At 57.1% G+C, this 13,194-nt stretch overlaps 1 protein-coding gene across 1 annotated transcript; it reads left to right on the forward strand.

Annotated features, from left to right (window-relative positions):
- Positions 1–785: 785 nt before the first annotated feature.
- Positions 786–11,649, forward strand: MYBPH (myosin binding protein H). Its single transcript, XM_058039779.1, has 11 exons — positions 786–1,170; positions 1,389–1,523; positions 3,369–3,536; positions 6,070–6,158; positions 7,055–7,250; positions 7,582–7,721; positions 7,865–8,024; positions 8,744–8,880; positions 9,291–9,477; positions 11,101–11,142; positions 11,416–11,649. The coding sequence occupies exons 1-10, from the start codon at positions 786–788 to the stop codon at positions 11,109–11,111; spliced, it is 1,608 nt and encodes a 535-aa protein (XP_057895762.1). The 3' UTR covers positions 11,112–11,142; positions 11,416–11,649.
- Positions 11,650–13,194: the final 1,545 nt, after the last annotated feature.

Genomic DNA, 13,194 nt, shown 5'->3' on the forward strand with positions numbered 1-13,194 from the left:
GGGGTGTGGGCAGCTGGGTTGGTCCAGGTGACTCAAAGGTTGTCTTCCAGCCTCTTTCAGGGCAGTGGGATTGGGGATGAGGCTGAAGAAGGGCAGAGGAACCAGAGGGGTCTGGGGCTACAGGGACTGGGAGGATCTGAGGGGGGAATGCAGGATTAACAGGGAGGGCTTGGGGGTGGTTCTGGTGTTCATGCAGGGGTTAAGGAAGGCAAGGGGGATGAGGGGGTCCAGGGAGAGGCTGTGGGGACTGGGAGGCAGTCGGTGACTGAGGAGGTGGCAGGGGTAAGGGAAGCCCTTAGCCAGAGGGGTGCTGATGCTGGGGACAGGAGCCATGTCCCTAAAGAAAGGTGACCTGGCCCTGGCCTGCCCAGTCCCAGTGAGCCCAAGGGGGCCGCTGGGGGGGCCGGGCCCATGTGCTGCCATCCCATAGGAGGGGGCAGCTGGGGCTGCTGAATGTGCAGGTCCCGGGCGGCTATTCCTGGCAGCCCCGCCTGCGCAGGCAGATTGGTTTGCAGAGAGGTGACAAGTGCCAGCCAAAGCCTATAAAAGTCACCCAGCCCCTGTTCTGGCTCAGTGACCTGGTTCCCCTCCCAGCACAGCCGGAGCAGAGACCATTGGCCCAGAGCAGAGACACCTGGTCCTGAGCCGGGACCCCAACCTCAGAGTCCAGACCCCAGATCCGGGGGAGAGAACTTTCATCTGGAGCAGGAACCCGGAAACAGAGCAGACACCCCGGAGCAGAGACCCCAGAGCATCCCCTTGCTCAGCCCCTACACTCTGCAGCCATGACCGGCAAAACTGCACCAGCAGCCAAAAAACCGGCTCCAGCCGCGGCCAAGAAAAAGGCAGTGCCAGCCCCCAAGGAAGGAGCAGCCCCCAAGGAAGGAGCAGCCCCCAAGGAAGGAGCAGCCCCCAAGGAAGAAGCACCTCCAAAGGAAGAAGCACCTCCAAAGGAAGAAGCAGCCCCAAAGCAAGAAGCCCCAGCAGCAGCTGCTGCAGAGCCCCCAGCCCCCGAGCAGCCCCCCGAGCAGCCCCCAGCTCCCACAGACGAATCTGCTCCCGTCCCCACAGAAGCTGGAGCAGAAGCAGCTCCAGCGCCTGCAGAAGGTTCCCCAGCTCCCCCAGCTGAACCCTCCGCCCCTGAACCTAAAGTGGAGAAACCAAAGGAAGGTGAGTGGGGAACACTGGAGTGGGGAGGGGACATAAGCAAGGCTGGGAGGGGGCATGTGCCGTGGAGAAGGGATGGGGGGATGAAGTCATCAAGGATATTTTTGCAGTGGGAGAGGGCTGGGGATTAGGTGGACTGAAGACAGACCTGGAGGCTGAGTGATTGCCCTCCAAGAGCCCCGTACTCGAGCCCTGCCATCACCACTGTGGGTTTGTTACAGAGCCACCCAGCTGCCCCTTGTCCTTGGCTGTGGAAGAAGTGAGTGAAAACTCATTCACGCTGACCTGGAAGGCCCCGGAGCAGACGGGCCGGGCAGGCCTGGATGGATATGTGGTGGAGATCTGCAAAGATGGAAGTAGGTTTGGTCCTTCCTGCCTCATGAGCATGGAGAGGTGGTGCATGGTTGTGGGATGGGATGGAGCTGGGTGGATCCCAGCAGATTATTTCCCCCAACAACAATTCCCTTTCTTTGCCCAAATGGATCAATTTTGAATGGCTATTTCTTTTCCATGAAGGAACAGGGAATCCCATTGCCTGTCAGACAGAAGTGATGGCTTTAGCAGGGGCTTGGAGCAGGTTTAGAGTCACTGCTGTGTCCAGCTCTAGTGGGGAGCAGAGACCAGCACACCCTCTGGGGATGGTCTCTGATGAACTCCAGAGCTGCAGAGACCCAGGGCTGGGATGGCATTTCAAGAAAACAGGAGGAAAAAGTTCAACACTCCCATGTTTGCCCAAAAATGAAGCATGGAAGGAATGGGGATAAAATGGGAGGATGAGGAAGGGAAGGGTCCTGGGCATGTATCAGCAGACTTGATAATGTCTGGAAGGAAAGTGGCTGTGGTGGATGGAGGTGGGCTGGGAGGTGGCAGCAGTTGTCCAGCAATTGTCCATGGCTTTCCAGTTGTACTGCTGGGAGGTGGAACAAGGTGAGTGGATAAGATTTGTGTTTTGGGCACTCTCTTGAAGCCCTGCTGGGCTTTGGGGTAAGAGTGAAGGGTCTGTGTGGATGGGAGGATCCACAAGGGGAGGCTGGGCTGGGGTGGTTTGGGAGGCCCAGGTGGCCCATGGCCCTCAGGGAACTTGATCCTCAGCTGTTTAGCTTGTGGCACACATGATGGACACATTCTTGGCTGTGGGAGGCTCCCACTGTTGGGCTGCAGGTGGAGAGGTTGCCACGACTGGGTGGGATGCATGAGGAGGTCCTTGCATGGGACAAGGAAAGATGCAGACATTCCTGGAGGGATCTGTCTGACAGCCACCCTAAGGGCTCAGTCTGGATGTTCTCCTGGCTTGCTTTGGGTCTGCTGCAGGACAGGAGAACTCCAGTCCCTCTGTCATCACCCAGGAACCACAGGACTGCTGTATTTGGGTGGGTACAAGACTCTGGTTGGCTAAAATACGGTGAAATTTGAGTGAGGGCTGATTTGGGCAATGCCAGTGGTGAAGGGAAAGAGGATCTGATGGGATTTGGCTGATTTGGGAAATGCCAGTGGTGAAGGGAAAGAGGATCTGGTGGGATTTGGCTGCTCCAGTGGCATTGACAAGAAAACTTTCCTGTTCTGAAGGTGCACATGGGGGCTTGGCACACCCTGGCATTTGTGGGTCACTCTCATTGCCCACCAGGGACACCCACTCCCTGGGGTACTGGGGCAGTTTGTTTTCCAAGTGAGAAACATCTTGAGACGCAAAGCCAGGTTAGCTGGGGCTGGACTCTGGGTTGAGTTTGAGACGTCCCTTACCAGCGGGAAGAACACTTGGACAGTCCATCTGGCCAGGGGCAGGTCCTGAGCAGACCCTGCTCAGTGTGGAGGGGTTTGTGGAGGCCATGGTGAGCCCCAGTGCTGTCCTGGGGCAGTGAGAGGAGCAGAGTGGCTGGCAGGGAGCTCCAAGGATCTTTCGTTTCAGAAATGCACCTGGTCAGCAGGGACGTGTTCGCTGGCCCGATGCCTTTTCTTGCTTGCAAATGTCCTCGTGCTCCAGTGCTGAGCTCCTGCCAGCACTTCATACCCCACACTCCTTGGCAGGGGTGGCCAACCTCCCTGCCAAAGCTCCTTTTTCTGCTGGTGCCCTAAATCCTTCCCCATTTCCAAGGAAAGGATTCTTTGCCTGTGGGTCTCACCTTCTGGGCCTCCATCCTGCTGCTCAGGGTGTGTCTGCCCGTCCACGGCACATCCAAAGCGCTGTGCTGGCTCTGTTGCAGGTTCAGACTGGAAAGCTGTGAACCAGGAGCCTTTCCTTTCCACCCGCTGCACGGTGCCAGAGCTCAGCTCTGGGGACAAGATCCACGTGCGGGTGGTGGCTGTCAGCGCCAGCGGGAGCAGCGCCCCAGCCACGCTGGAGCAGCCCGTGCTCATCAGGGAGATCCTCCGTGAGTACTGCCCCCGAGGGCACCATTTCTGTGCCAAAGCTCTGCCCAGCCCATCTGAACACGAGCAGCCTCTCAGGGGTCCCATCCAGCCTCTGACAGATGTTATTCTCAGAGACTCCTGACCTCTCCAATCTTGCTGATGTTGAAATTTTGGGGGTGAAGGACTCAAAAGGCAGAGCCACATTTTCCCATTTAATGGCAAGAGCTCAGAATCCACCTCCCCTGAGCGTGTCTCCTCCCCTTGGCAGTGTCACATCCCAAATATGCCACGGCACACATTGGACAGCTTTGTTTATTTAACTCAGGGGAAGTCAAGAGCTGGTTGTCTGGAGCATGGGAACTTTAATCATGCTGAACTCGCTAATGAATGAGTTGCTCCCATGCTTAGCAAGACTCACATTCCTCTCAGGGTGCTGCCAATGTGCAGAGGCTGATGCAGGAGGGCAGGGCCTGTTTGCTCTCAGCAAACAGCAAATACAGAATCATTTTCCCTCTAGAAGGAATTATTAATGTTCAAGTTTTCTTGTTATTCAGCACATCAGATTTTTCAGCTGCTTAAAAATAGAAATACTAAGAAAAGTTATTCCTGGAACCACCAGTTTTTCATAAGAAAAGGCTTGGAGAAGACTATCAACCTATGGAAAGGGTCCTGCGGGGTCCATCTTCTCAGTGTGCTTGGAGGAGGTGAATTTGGCTTCAGGGTGATGGCTGTGCCTGTTCCCCTCTGATCTCAAAACCATCCCACCAGACCTCATAGGACTGGGAAAACTGGGGTGTGAGGGACTGGCATGAGATGGTCAATGTACAGCTCATGCTTTCCACACCCTGTACCTGTTGCCTGAGCTTTGTTCCAGGCACATGTACAGGTGTAAAACCCAAAAAGCTGAGAGACCCCCACACAACTTGATCTACTGGGTCCTTCCCTTCCCTTCCCTTCCCTTCCCTTCCCTTCCCTTCCCTTCCCTTCCCTTCCCTTCCCTTCCCTTCCCTTCCCTTCCCTTCCCTTCCCTTCCCTTCCCTTCCCTTCCCTTCCCTTCCCTTCCCTTCCCTTCCCTTCCCTTCCCTTCCCTTCCCTTCCCTTCCCTTCCCTTCCCTTCCCTTCCCTTCCCTTCCCTTCCCTTCCCTTCCCTTCCCTTCCCTTCCCTTCCCTTCCCTTCCCTTCCCTTCCCTTCCCTTCCCTTCCCTTCCCTTCCCTTCCCTTCCCTTCCCTTCCCTTCCCTTCCCTTCCCTTCCCTTCCCTTCCCTTCCCTTCCCTTCCCTTCCCTTCCCTTCCCTTCCCTTCCCTTCCCTTCCCTTCCCTTCCCTTCCCTTCCCTTCCCCATCTGTTGTCTCCTGACCCTCACATTTTCTCTCAGCCTGCATTTTGTGCATCTCACCAGTTCATTTATAGCACCCAAGGGGATTTTAAATAGCAGCAATGGGACAGCACGGAGCTTAACAACAGGTGGGATGAGTGGGCTTGGGAGGTGGAGAGAGACAAGGAGAAACCAGATGAAGGATCAGTATGGGAGTCACATTTTCCCAGGAACAAGGGCAGGAAAAAAGGCCTTCCCACCATGACATTTTGTCACTGTGGCCACTGACCTTGGCCAGCCCAGTCCCTCTGAGAGAAGCACTGGGGATGTGGGGAAAACATCCATGAATTAACATTCCTGCCCGAGGTCGGGTTTCCCTCCCCGGCTGAGACTGATGAGCCCAAGTGGCAGCAGGGGGATGGATCCCTGCAGGAATGGCAGCAGAGCAGAGCAGGGACGGTCTCAGCTGTCAGCGAGGGCCTGTCCCTGCTCCCCAGCCCTCACAGCTGTTTGGCTCAGGCCTGGTTTATTCTGCCTGGGCCCCCTCCCCAGGGTGAAGCTTGTGCACATTTAACCCGGGCAGAGACTCCCAGCTCCTTCTGAGGGGCTCCAGAGGGATCCCTGGCTATCACTGAGCCAGCAGAGTTGTTCGGCTCCTGTTCCACTCTGGGAAGGGGACACGCTCCATGAGCATTCTCCAGTGGGCATTTTGCTTGTCTGTGTTGTGTTTCCCTGGAGATGTTTGCCTTTCACAACTCTGGTATGACCAGGCACCTCCTTGGTGTTTCAGAGGCCTGGACTGCACGGGAAGGTGGAGGTTGAGCCTTGTCCTTGCTGAAAGTTGAACTGTATGCCTTTGGAAAGTCAGGGGGAGAAATATTTCCCAACTGGGAGATGCTGTTCCCTGCCTTGTTACAATATAAGTCATGTTGTGGCTCTTCAGGTTGAGGCCAGGCTGTGTCCATGGCCAGGAAGTCATGAAGAGGTGTGAATGGTCCATCAGAATGCTGCCCTTGGCTTGGTGACCGAGGATCCCAGGGATGGCTGTCACTCCGGGGTACAGGAATGGGACAGGCCAGCACAGCCTGCAGGGGAGCAGAGCTGTCCAGGAGAGGAGAGGGAGAAGGTGGCCGTGTTGGGGTGGATTTTCTTGGCGGCCAAGCAGGGCTGTGTGTGGAGAGGGCCAGCCAGCTGAGGAATGGGAGTTCCTGGTCTCACAATGGGAATTCTGTCCCCAGAGCTCCCGAAGATCCGCATGCCTCGGCACCTGCGGGAGACTTACATCAGGCGTGTGGGGGATGCTGTGAACATCATGATCCCCTTTCAGGTACCGGGGTGATTTGGGCTTTAATCTGCTGGGCATTGCACTCCAGATTAGCTCCTGCAGGTTAGCTTATGGGTCCAACTGTGCTCTGGCTTGGCCTGGTCATTGTGTCTTATGGGCCAAGGGTGGGTGATGGGCTGGGAATCTCTCTCCTCTTCCTGTCCAGGTTCCATTTTTCCCCTGCTACGTCTTTGTTGATGATGTTGCAGTGGGACATCCCCAAACACATCTGGACATGGACTGGCTGTTTCTGCTGCCTCAGCCAATAAGTCCAGTTCAGCTCGTGCTCCTGGCCACATGCCTTGGGACCCCATAGCACAGCACTAGGGTCCCTGGAGGAGACCAGCTGCCTTTGGGAGGAGGGCAGGCCCAGGTGGAGCAATGCTGACACTGGTGGGTTAGGTTGGAGGTCATCTCCTCAGCTATCTCTCTCATCATGTCTGGGACATCACCAGAGCACCTCCAGCATGGCAGCTGGCTCTGAAACATTTTGGGCAAGCGGAGGGAGTGAGAGGCCCCTGAACTGAGGGGCTTGTCCATGCCATGTCTCACAGACAGTTTGGACTCTGCTGGCCATGCTCCAGATATGAATTTTCCTTGTATGCTGAGTTCAAGCCCTGGTGCTAAGCTGGAGCCTGGGCTCCAGAGCTGTGCCCTGGCAAGTACAGCTGGGCTGGCTCCATGAGGACCTTGGGGAGCCAGCATGCTCCCACCTCATCCCTGAAGCCTGATGGCTTCCCCTTAGTGAGTCTGACAGGAATCAGCTGCAGCTTCTTTCCTGCTGGATGGGAGAGGTGGCCCTCGGGCTGCTGCTGCCCGGACACAGCGCGGTGGCTCTGCCGCCCATCCTTCCAGCAGGACCCATGCCCGAGGGGCTGCTGACCCGCCTGTGTCTGCAGGGAAAGCCGCAGCCCGAGGTGAGCTGGAGCAAGGGAGGGCAGCCCCTGGACAGCAGCCGCATCAACATCCGCACCACGGCCCGGGACACCATCTTCTACATCCGCCAGGCCCAGCGCGCCGACTCGGGCAAGTACGAGCTCACGGTGCGCATCAACGGTGCCGAGGACAAGGCTACCCTGGACATCCAGGTGGTTGGTAAGCTGAGGGTGGCACCCTGCAGGATCACTCTGGAGCTCTTTTCTCCTCCTTGGTTGGGTAGGTCTTGTTCTGGGTGGGATGTGATGCGATGGCAACAAGGCAAAGGACTCTGGAGTCCCTGTTCCAGTGGGATCCTCAACAGGATCATGCATGTGAACTTCTCTGGGTGGGAATGCAGAGTTTCTGCCAGCCTTGCCCCTCAGCTTCTCATCCCTTGTGTGCTGCACCAAGGTGAGAAGAGATTAAAAACAAGGTCAAGGGACGGCCAAGGTACAGAAGGTGGGGGGAGCAAACTGGGATGTCACCCTGAGGGTGTTTGTGTTTGCAGAGCCGCCCGGCCCTCCCCAGAACCTGAAGCTGGTGGATGTGTGGGGCTTTAATGTGGCCCTGGAGTGGACCCCTCCTGCGGACAACGGGAATGCTGAGATCAAGGGCTACAGGGTGCAGAAGTCAGACAAGAAGAGTGGGGTGAGCCTGGGCACTCCTGTTGGTGGTGATGCCCTGATGGGAGAGGGACTGCGGCACTCCCTGCCCCACCCCACACCTTCTCCATCCTTGTCACAGCCTGTCTTTCCTCACTGCTCTCTTTTTCCCTCCTTTTTTCCTTCCAGAAATGGTTCACAGTGCTGGAGCGCTGCACTCGCACCAGCTGCACCATCTCCGACCTCATCATTGGCAACACCTACTCCTTCCGAGTGTTCTCCGAGAACATCTGCGGGCTCAGCGACAGCGCTGCGGTGGCCTCTGGAGTGGCCCACATCGAGAAGACAAGTGGGGACATGTCCCTGGCTGAGGGGCTGGGGAGGGGGCTGTCCAAGAGTGGTCCTGACCAATGGGCCGATGTTGCTGGGCTGGTCCCCAGGACAAGACCAGCAGGGGTAAGGCTGAGCACCCCCAAGGTCCAGAGGTACCCTGCCCCCTCTCTGCACCTCATTTCTCCTCTGGGGAGAGCTCATGCCATGCTCAGCCCCCTGGAAGAACCAAGGCATGGACATCCCTGGGATGAGATGGAAACAGGAGCTGGGAAGAGTCAGAGCAGCCCTGGCTTTTTTCTACAGCTCAGGGCCAAATCTCCAACCAGCCCTGCTCTCCTTCCATCTGTTTCCATCCTGCTCCCTGGTAGCACACAGTGACCTAGGGTCTCTGCCATCTGCAGAGCTTCCCTCCAGCTCTTATTTCTGTGGTTGAGATTTGGGGATGGAGTGGGAGATTCAGAGTGTGCCCGGCCTGGGTCTCACTGCTGTGCACAGGATGTGTCACAGTGGGGTTGGCATCCCCCCTGTTCCTTGCAGGGCCTGGGCACTGCCATCTCATGATTGAATGAGGAAACAGGGCTGCTCTGAGCTGAGGGCCAGGTCCTTGGGTCAGGCCAGCTGATATCTTGCTTCCTATAAGAGGGAACAGAAATGGGTTTGGGCACCTTGTGCTGAATTCCTGTGCTGGTCAGCCTGGGAGCCTGAGGTCTCAGCTAGAATTAATTCCTTCCTTAGAAACCACTTACCAGCCAGAGAAGATCCCCCAGCGGGACATGATGGAGCCCCCAAAGTTCACGCAGCCCCTGACAGACCGAACGACCACGCGGGGCTACAGCACCCACCTCTTCTGCTCTGTGCGGGGCTTCCCCCAGGTCGGTGCCTCCTCCAGGGACACTATAACCCTTCCTGGGGACACCTGGGGGGTTTCTGCAAGGTGGCTGGAGGTGGGAGACCACCTAGGGGATGGTTGGTGCTCTTGGATTAGGGTTGGGTGAGGTTAAGGAGCTGAAGCTGCCCTCTGAGTCAAACTGGAGTGTTTCTGCAAGGGGATGGGAGACTGGTCTTAAATCAAGCCATGCCCTGTTTTCTCTGTGCTGGGGGAGGAAGGGTGGAGCAGTGGTTAGGGCTCACAAGTGGGAGATTTGGATCTTCAAAATACTTCTGACTGTGAATCCCACCATGGCCACAAGCTTCAGGCAGGGCCAAGGCAAAGGCAGAGAGAGGTGGCTGTACTTTGGGGACATTTAGATTTCTCATTTCTCTCCCTGCTTTAAACTTTCAGCCCAAAATCATCTGGTTGAAAAATCAGATGGAGATCCGGGAAGATCCCAAATACATAGCACTGATTGATCAGGGCGTGTGCTCCCTGGAGATCCGCAAGCCTGGCCCTTTCGATGGGGGTGTCTACACCTGCAAGGCTGTGAACCCCCTGGGGGAAGCCTCAGTAGACTGCAGACTGGATGTGAAAGGTGAGAGTTCCTTAGGGAAGGAGGAGCAGGAGCCCTTGCCTGCCTTTTCCAGGTCTCACTTTCCCAGGGCTGTGATTTGTCCCTGTTTTGGGTTGATCCTGGTTGTGAGGGAGTCTAAGGACTTTGGGCAGCCCTGGGGAGCTGCACCTTTGGGCTGCTTGGGTTTATGGTCTTGAAGCATCTTGAAATCACCTTTCCTTATTCGTGGGGGAAAAAATGGGGAGGAAATCAGAAATGGCAGAGCCAGAGGAGTTGCTGGAGGCCAAGCCCAGCACTGGCTGCCCCTGCTCTTGTCCCAAGAGTGGCGAGGGGGGTGTGTGTGACCCTCCTCCCCTGCATCTGGGCTGCTCTGATTTATGAATTGGCATCCTGCCCACATTTCCCACTCACATTTCCCTGCCTCAGCAGAGCATCCAGAGCAGACCTGCCCCATGTTGCTCCCCTGTTTGGCCCATGGGAGGATCACTGCCCACACACCCTCTGTGTATTCCTGTGCTGGCCAGGTGTCCTTGAACACTTACATTTCCTCTCCTGTGGCTTCCAAGCACACTCTTGCCCCCAGACACACTCTGCCCCACTTCCCACACAGGCAGAGCTCCAATCTGGCAGCCCCAGCACCCCAGGCCCTGTGGAAGCTGCAGAGCTGTTGGTCTGGCACAGGGTGTGTGGCACAGGGTCAGTGCTCAGCTCTGTGGGAGCTGCTCTGCACCCTCCAGGAGCACTGACCCAGCTGGCCCTGGTCCTGTGGCCCCACAGGCACATCCTGAGTGCAGCTGGGCAGGGACCCTCAACAGAGCAATGCTCTGGCTGGGAAGGGACCTGAAGCTCACCCAGTCCCACCCCCTGCCATGGGCGGGGACACCTTCCACCATACCAGATTGCTCCAAGCCCTGTCCAACCTGGCCCTGAACGTTTCCAGGGATCCAGAGGCAGCCACAGCTTCTCTGGGTAACTTGGGCAAGGCCCTCCCCACCCTGACAGGGAGCAATTCCTTCCCAGTATGCCACCCATCCCTGGCCTCTGGCAGTGAAAAGCCATTCCGCCTTGTCCTGTCCGTCCAGGCTTTTGTCCCCAGTCCCTTTCCAGCTCTCCTGGAGCCCCTTTAGGCACTGGAAGGGGCTCTGAGGTCTCCCCAGAGCCTTCCATTCTCCAGGATGAGCATCCCCAGCTCTCCCAGAGGGGCTCCAGGCCTGGAGCAGCTCCGTGGCCTCCTCTGGGCTCTCTCCAGCAGCTCCAGCTCCTTCCTGTGCTGGGCCCAGGGCTGGGGCAGATCTGCAGGTGGGGCCTCACCTGAGCAGGGCACAGGGGCAGAATCCCCCCCTGCCCTGCTGCCCCCTGGGGGATCAGCCCAGCTGGCCAAGGAGGAGGAGCTGGGCACTGTGCTGGGGACACAAACACCTGGGAGTGACCCAGGCTGGGACCTTGGGGACACTGGCAGGAGCAGGCAGTGAGGGTGGGGTGTGGGATTGCTTGGAGCAGGTGTGTGCAGGGATGGGGTGTGCAGGGTTGAGATGTGCTGGTGCACATTGGGGCGAGCATAGAGCATACAGCACTTTTGGGAGTCAAAAGGGGAGTAAGATAAGGGGAGTTCAAGGGGTTTTTGTCTCCTGTGCTCTCCTACAGTACCCAAGTGAGGACAGATTGGAGGACAAGACAAAGAGCAAGGTAGGTCTGGGTTGGGGCACCGGGATGGAGGGAAGATGGATCCCTTCAGGAGGATGGAGTGGGCTGAGTGTCCTGGATTAGCCCTGATGATGGAGTCCCAGCTCATGTCTTCCTTGTCCCATGGCTGGAGATGCATGGGTGGGGTGATGAACCTGTCCCTTGGTGAGGTGGAGGGAGGGCTGTAAATGTGGCTGGGTTTGTCTTGCATAAGAGCTGTGGCAGGGACATGTTTCCCACCCATCCCTGACCAGGGCTCTCTTGGTGCCCTTGCAGGACTCGGATCTCGTTCCTTTTCCCAGGTGGATCCTGCAGGTGCCAGGCGTGGTGGGGCTGGTGCTGTGCCCCTGGCCATGGTCTCTGCTGCCTGCTGCACTGCCCCTTCCTGGCAGTGCTCTGGGGGCTGCACCTCAGCCTGCCATGGCATGGCCCTCTCTGAACCTGCCATTAGCTGTGACAGTAAAACAAACCCAGCTGAGGGGCTTTGCTCCTAATAAAAGCCACCAAACGCCTCTGTCCTGCTCATTGTGGGGTTACTTGGGTGGGGAGATATGGAGAGGTGCCAGGGCTGCTGTTGGAGTCATGTAGGATCCCACCCAACCAATGGTAGAGGAAAAGGGTTTTGAGCTTGGAAAGGAAGGACCAGCACATAGAGAGATTCCTGAACCAGAAGGAACCCAACAAAGAGAAAAAGAATTCAGAAAGATTTCCTTCTGGAGCAGGGGAATGACTCTGGCTGGGGAAAAAGAAATGCCACATCAATGCTGCAGCATCTTAATGCTTCTTTATTGAAGCACAGATTTTTTTTATCCACACCAGTGAGGCAATGATCCAGCCAGGAGCTGTCACCTCCCCAGGGTGACAGGACATGTTGGTGTTTTACCCAGAGGAGGGGAATCACCCCTGTGAGCTGGTGGCTCATGCGCAGGGTGAGATATCACTTGAACTCTGGGCCAGCTCGGGGCAGACACTGGGTGTCACCAGAGCCCAGAGGGACCCATGGAACACAAGGGAGACACTGTGGTGTCACCAGAGCCCAGAGGGACCCATGGAACACAAGGGAGACACTGTGGTGTCACCAGAGCCCAGAGGGACCCATGGAACACAAGGTTACCTGGGGCCAGAGGCGTGGGGTGATCTCTCCACCAGCACTGCCTCCCCCTCAGCCTGGGCACGAGGGCAGGAGCTCTCCCAGCTGTGTGGCAGCTCTGTCATGGGGCCAGGCTCCTGTCCTGCCTGTGTCCTGGCTGGCCCTGGAATTGCCAGTGTAGATGCAAATCCAGCCTGGCACCCACAGATGGGAACCCATCCCACCCTTGGTGCCGTGGAGAGCAAAGCTGGGCAGTGCCTGTGGTTAACCAAGCCCGTCTCTGCATCTCTCCTGCAGCCCCTCTGCTTTGTCCCCATCTGTCCCCAGGCACCTACAGCCCAAGATGAAGCCCAGGGAGTGTTACTGGTCCCATGAGGCTCAGTAATGCCAGGTGCACCGCTCACACCAGGGTTGTTTGTTTCCGCCATCAGAGGGCATTGTCGGATTAATTTTGTCCCACTGCTGCTCAGGCTGTATTTTCGAGGTGGTTGGCGCTGGAGGCAATGCCCCAGAGCAGAGGCTGCAGTCCCAGCTGGCAAGGGCAGAGCTTGCTTTCCCCAGCATGCTCATACCCAGCCCAGGCACTGCTGGGGCTGTCCCCGTACCTGGGCACTGACCTCGCCACTGGGATTCTGTCAGGGACAGGGTCTGGAAGCAAGCTGTGAGCTGATCTCCAGGACTCTGTCATGCTGCATGCTGTGCCCTTTCCAGGCCCTTATTTCAGTCCTAGAGAGCACGGACTGTGTTTGTGACCCCACAGGGGATGGAGGTGGGTGACAACATCCACTTTTAGTGAGGGCTCCCCCTCAGGGACAGGTCTGGAGAGCACAGAGTGGAAAAATACACTTCATGCTATTTTTAATGAAGCAATCATTCACATGCCCTTTAATTTATGAGCATCCCAGTTGCCAGGTTCCTGGTTACCTTAGCAAGGATCAGGCCAAAGGCTCAGTTCCAGAAAAGCA

The sequence above is a fragment of the Melospiza georgiana genome, chromosome 23 (genome assembly GCF_028018845.1).
Source record: "Melospiza georgiana isolate bMelGeo1 chromosome 23, bMelGeo1.pri, whole genome shotgun sequence".
Lineage (NCBI taxonomy): Eukaryota > Metazoa > Chordata > Aves > Passeriformes > Passerellidae > Melospiza > Melospiza georgiana.

Excerpts from the sequence above, each read along its gene's own strand:
- MYBPH (XM_058039779.1), top strand. The coding sequence starts at position 786 with ATGACCGGCAAAACTGCACCAGCAGCCAAAAAACCGGCTCCAGCCGCG. Across the intron at positions 1,171-1,388 it reads AGTGGAGAAACCAAAGGAAG|AGCCACCCAGCTGCCCCTTG; the intron begins GTGAGTGGGGAA and ends GGTTTGTTACAG. Across the intron at positions 8,881-9,290 it reads CTGTGCGGGGCTTCCCCCAG|CCCAAAATCATCTGGTTGAA; the intron begins GTCGGTGCCTCC and ends TTAAACTTTCAG.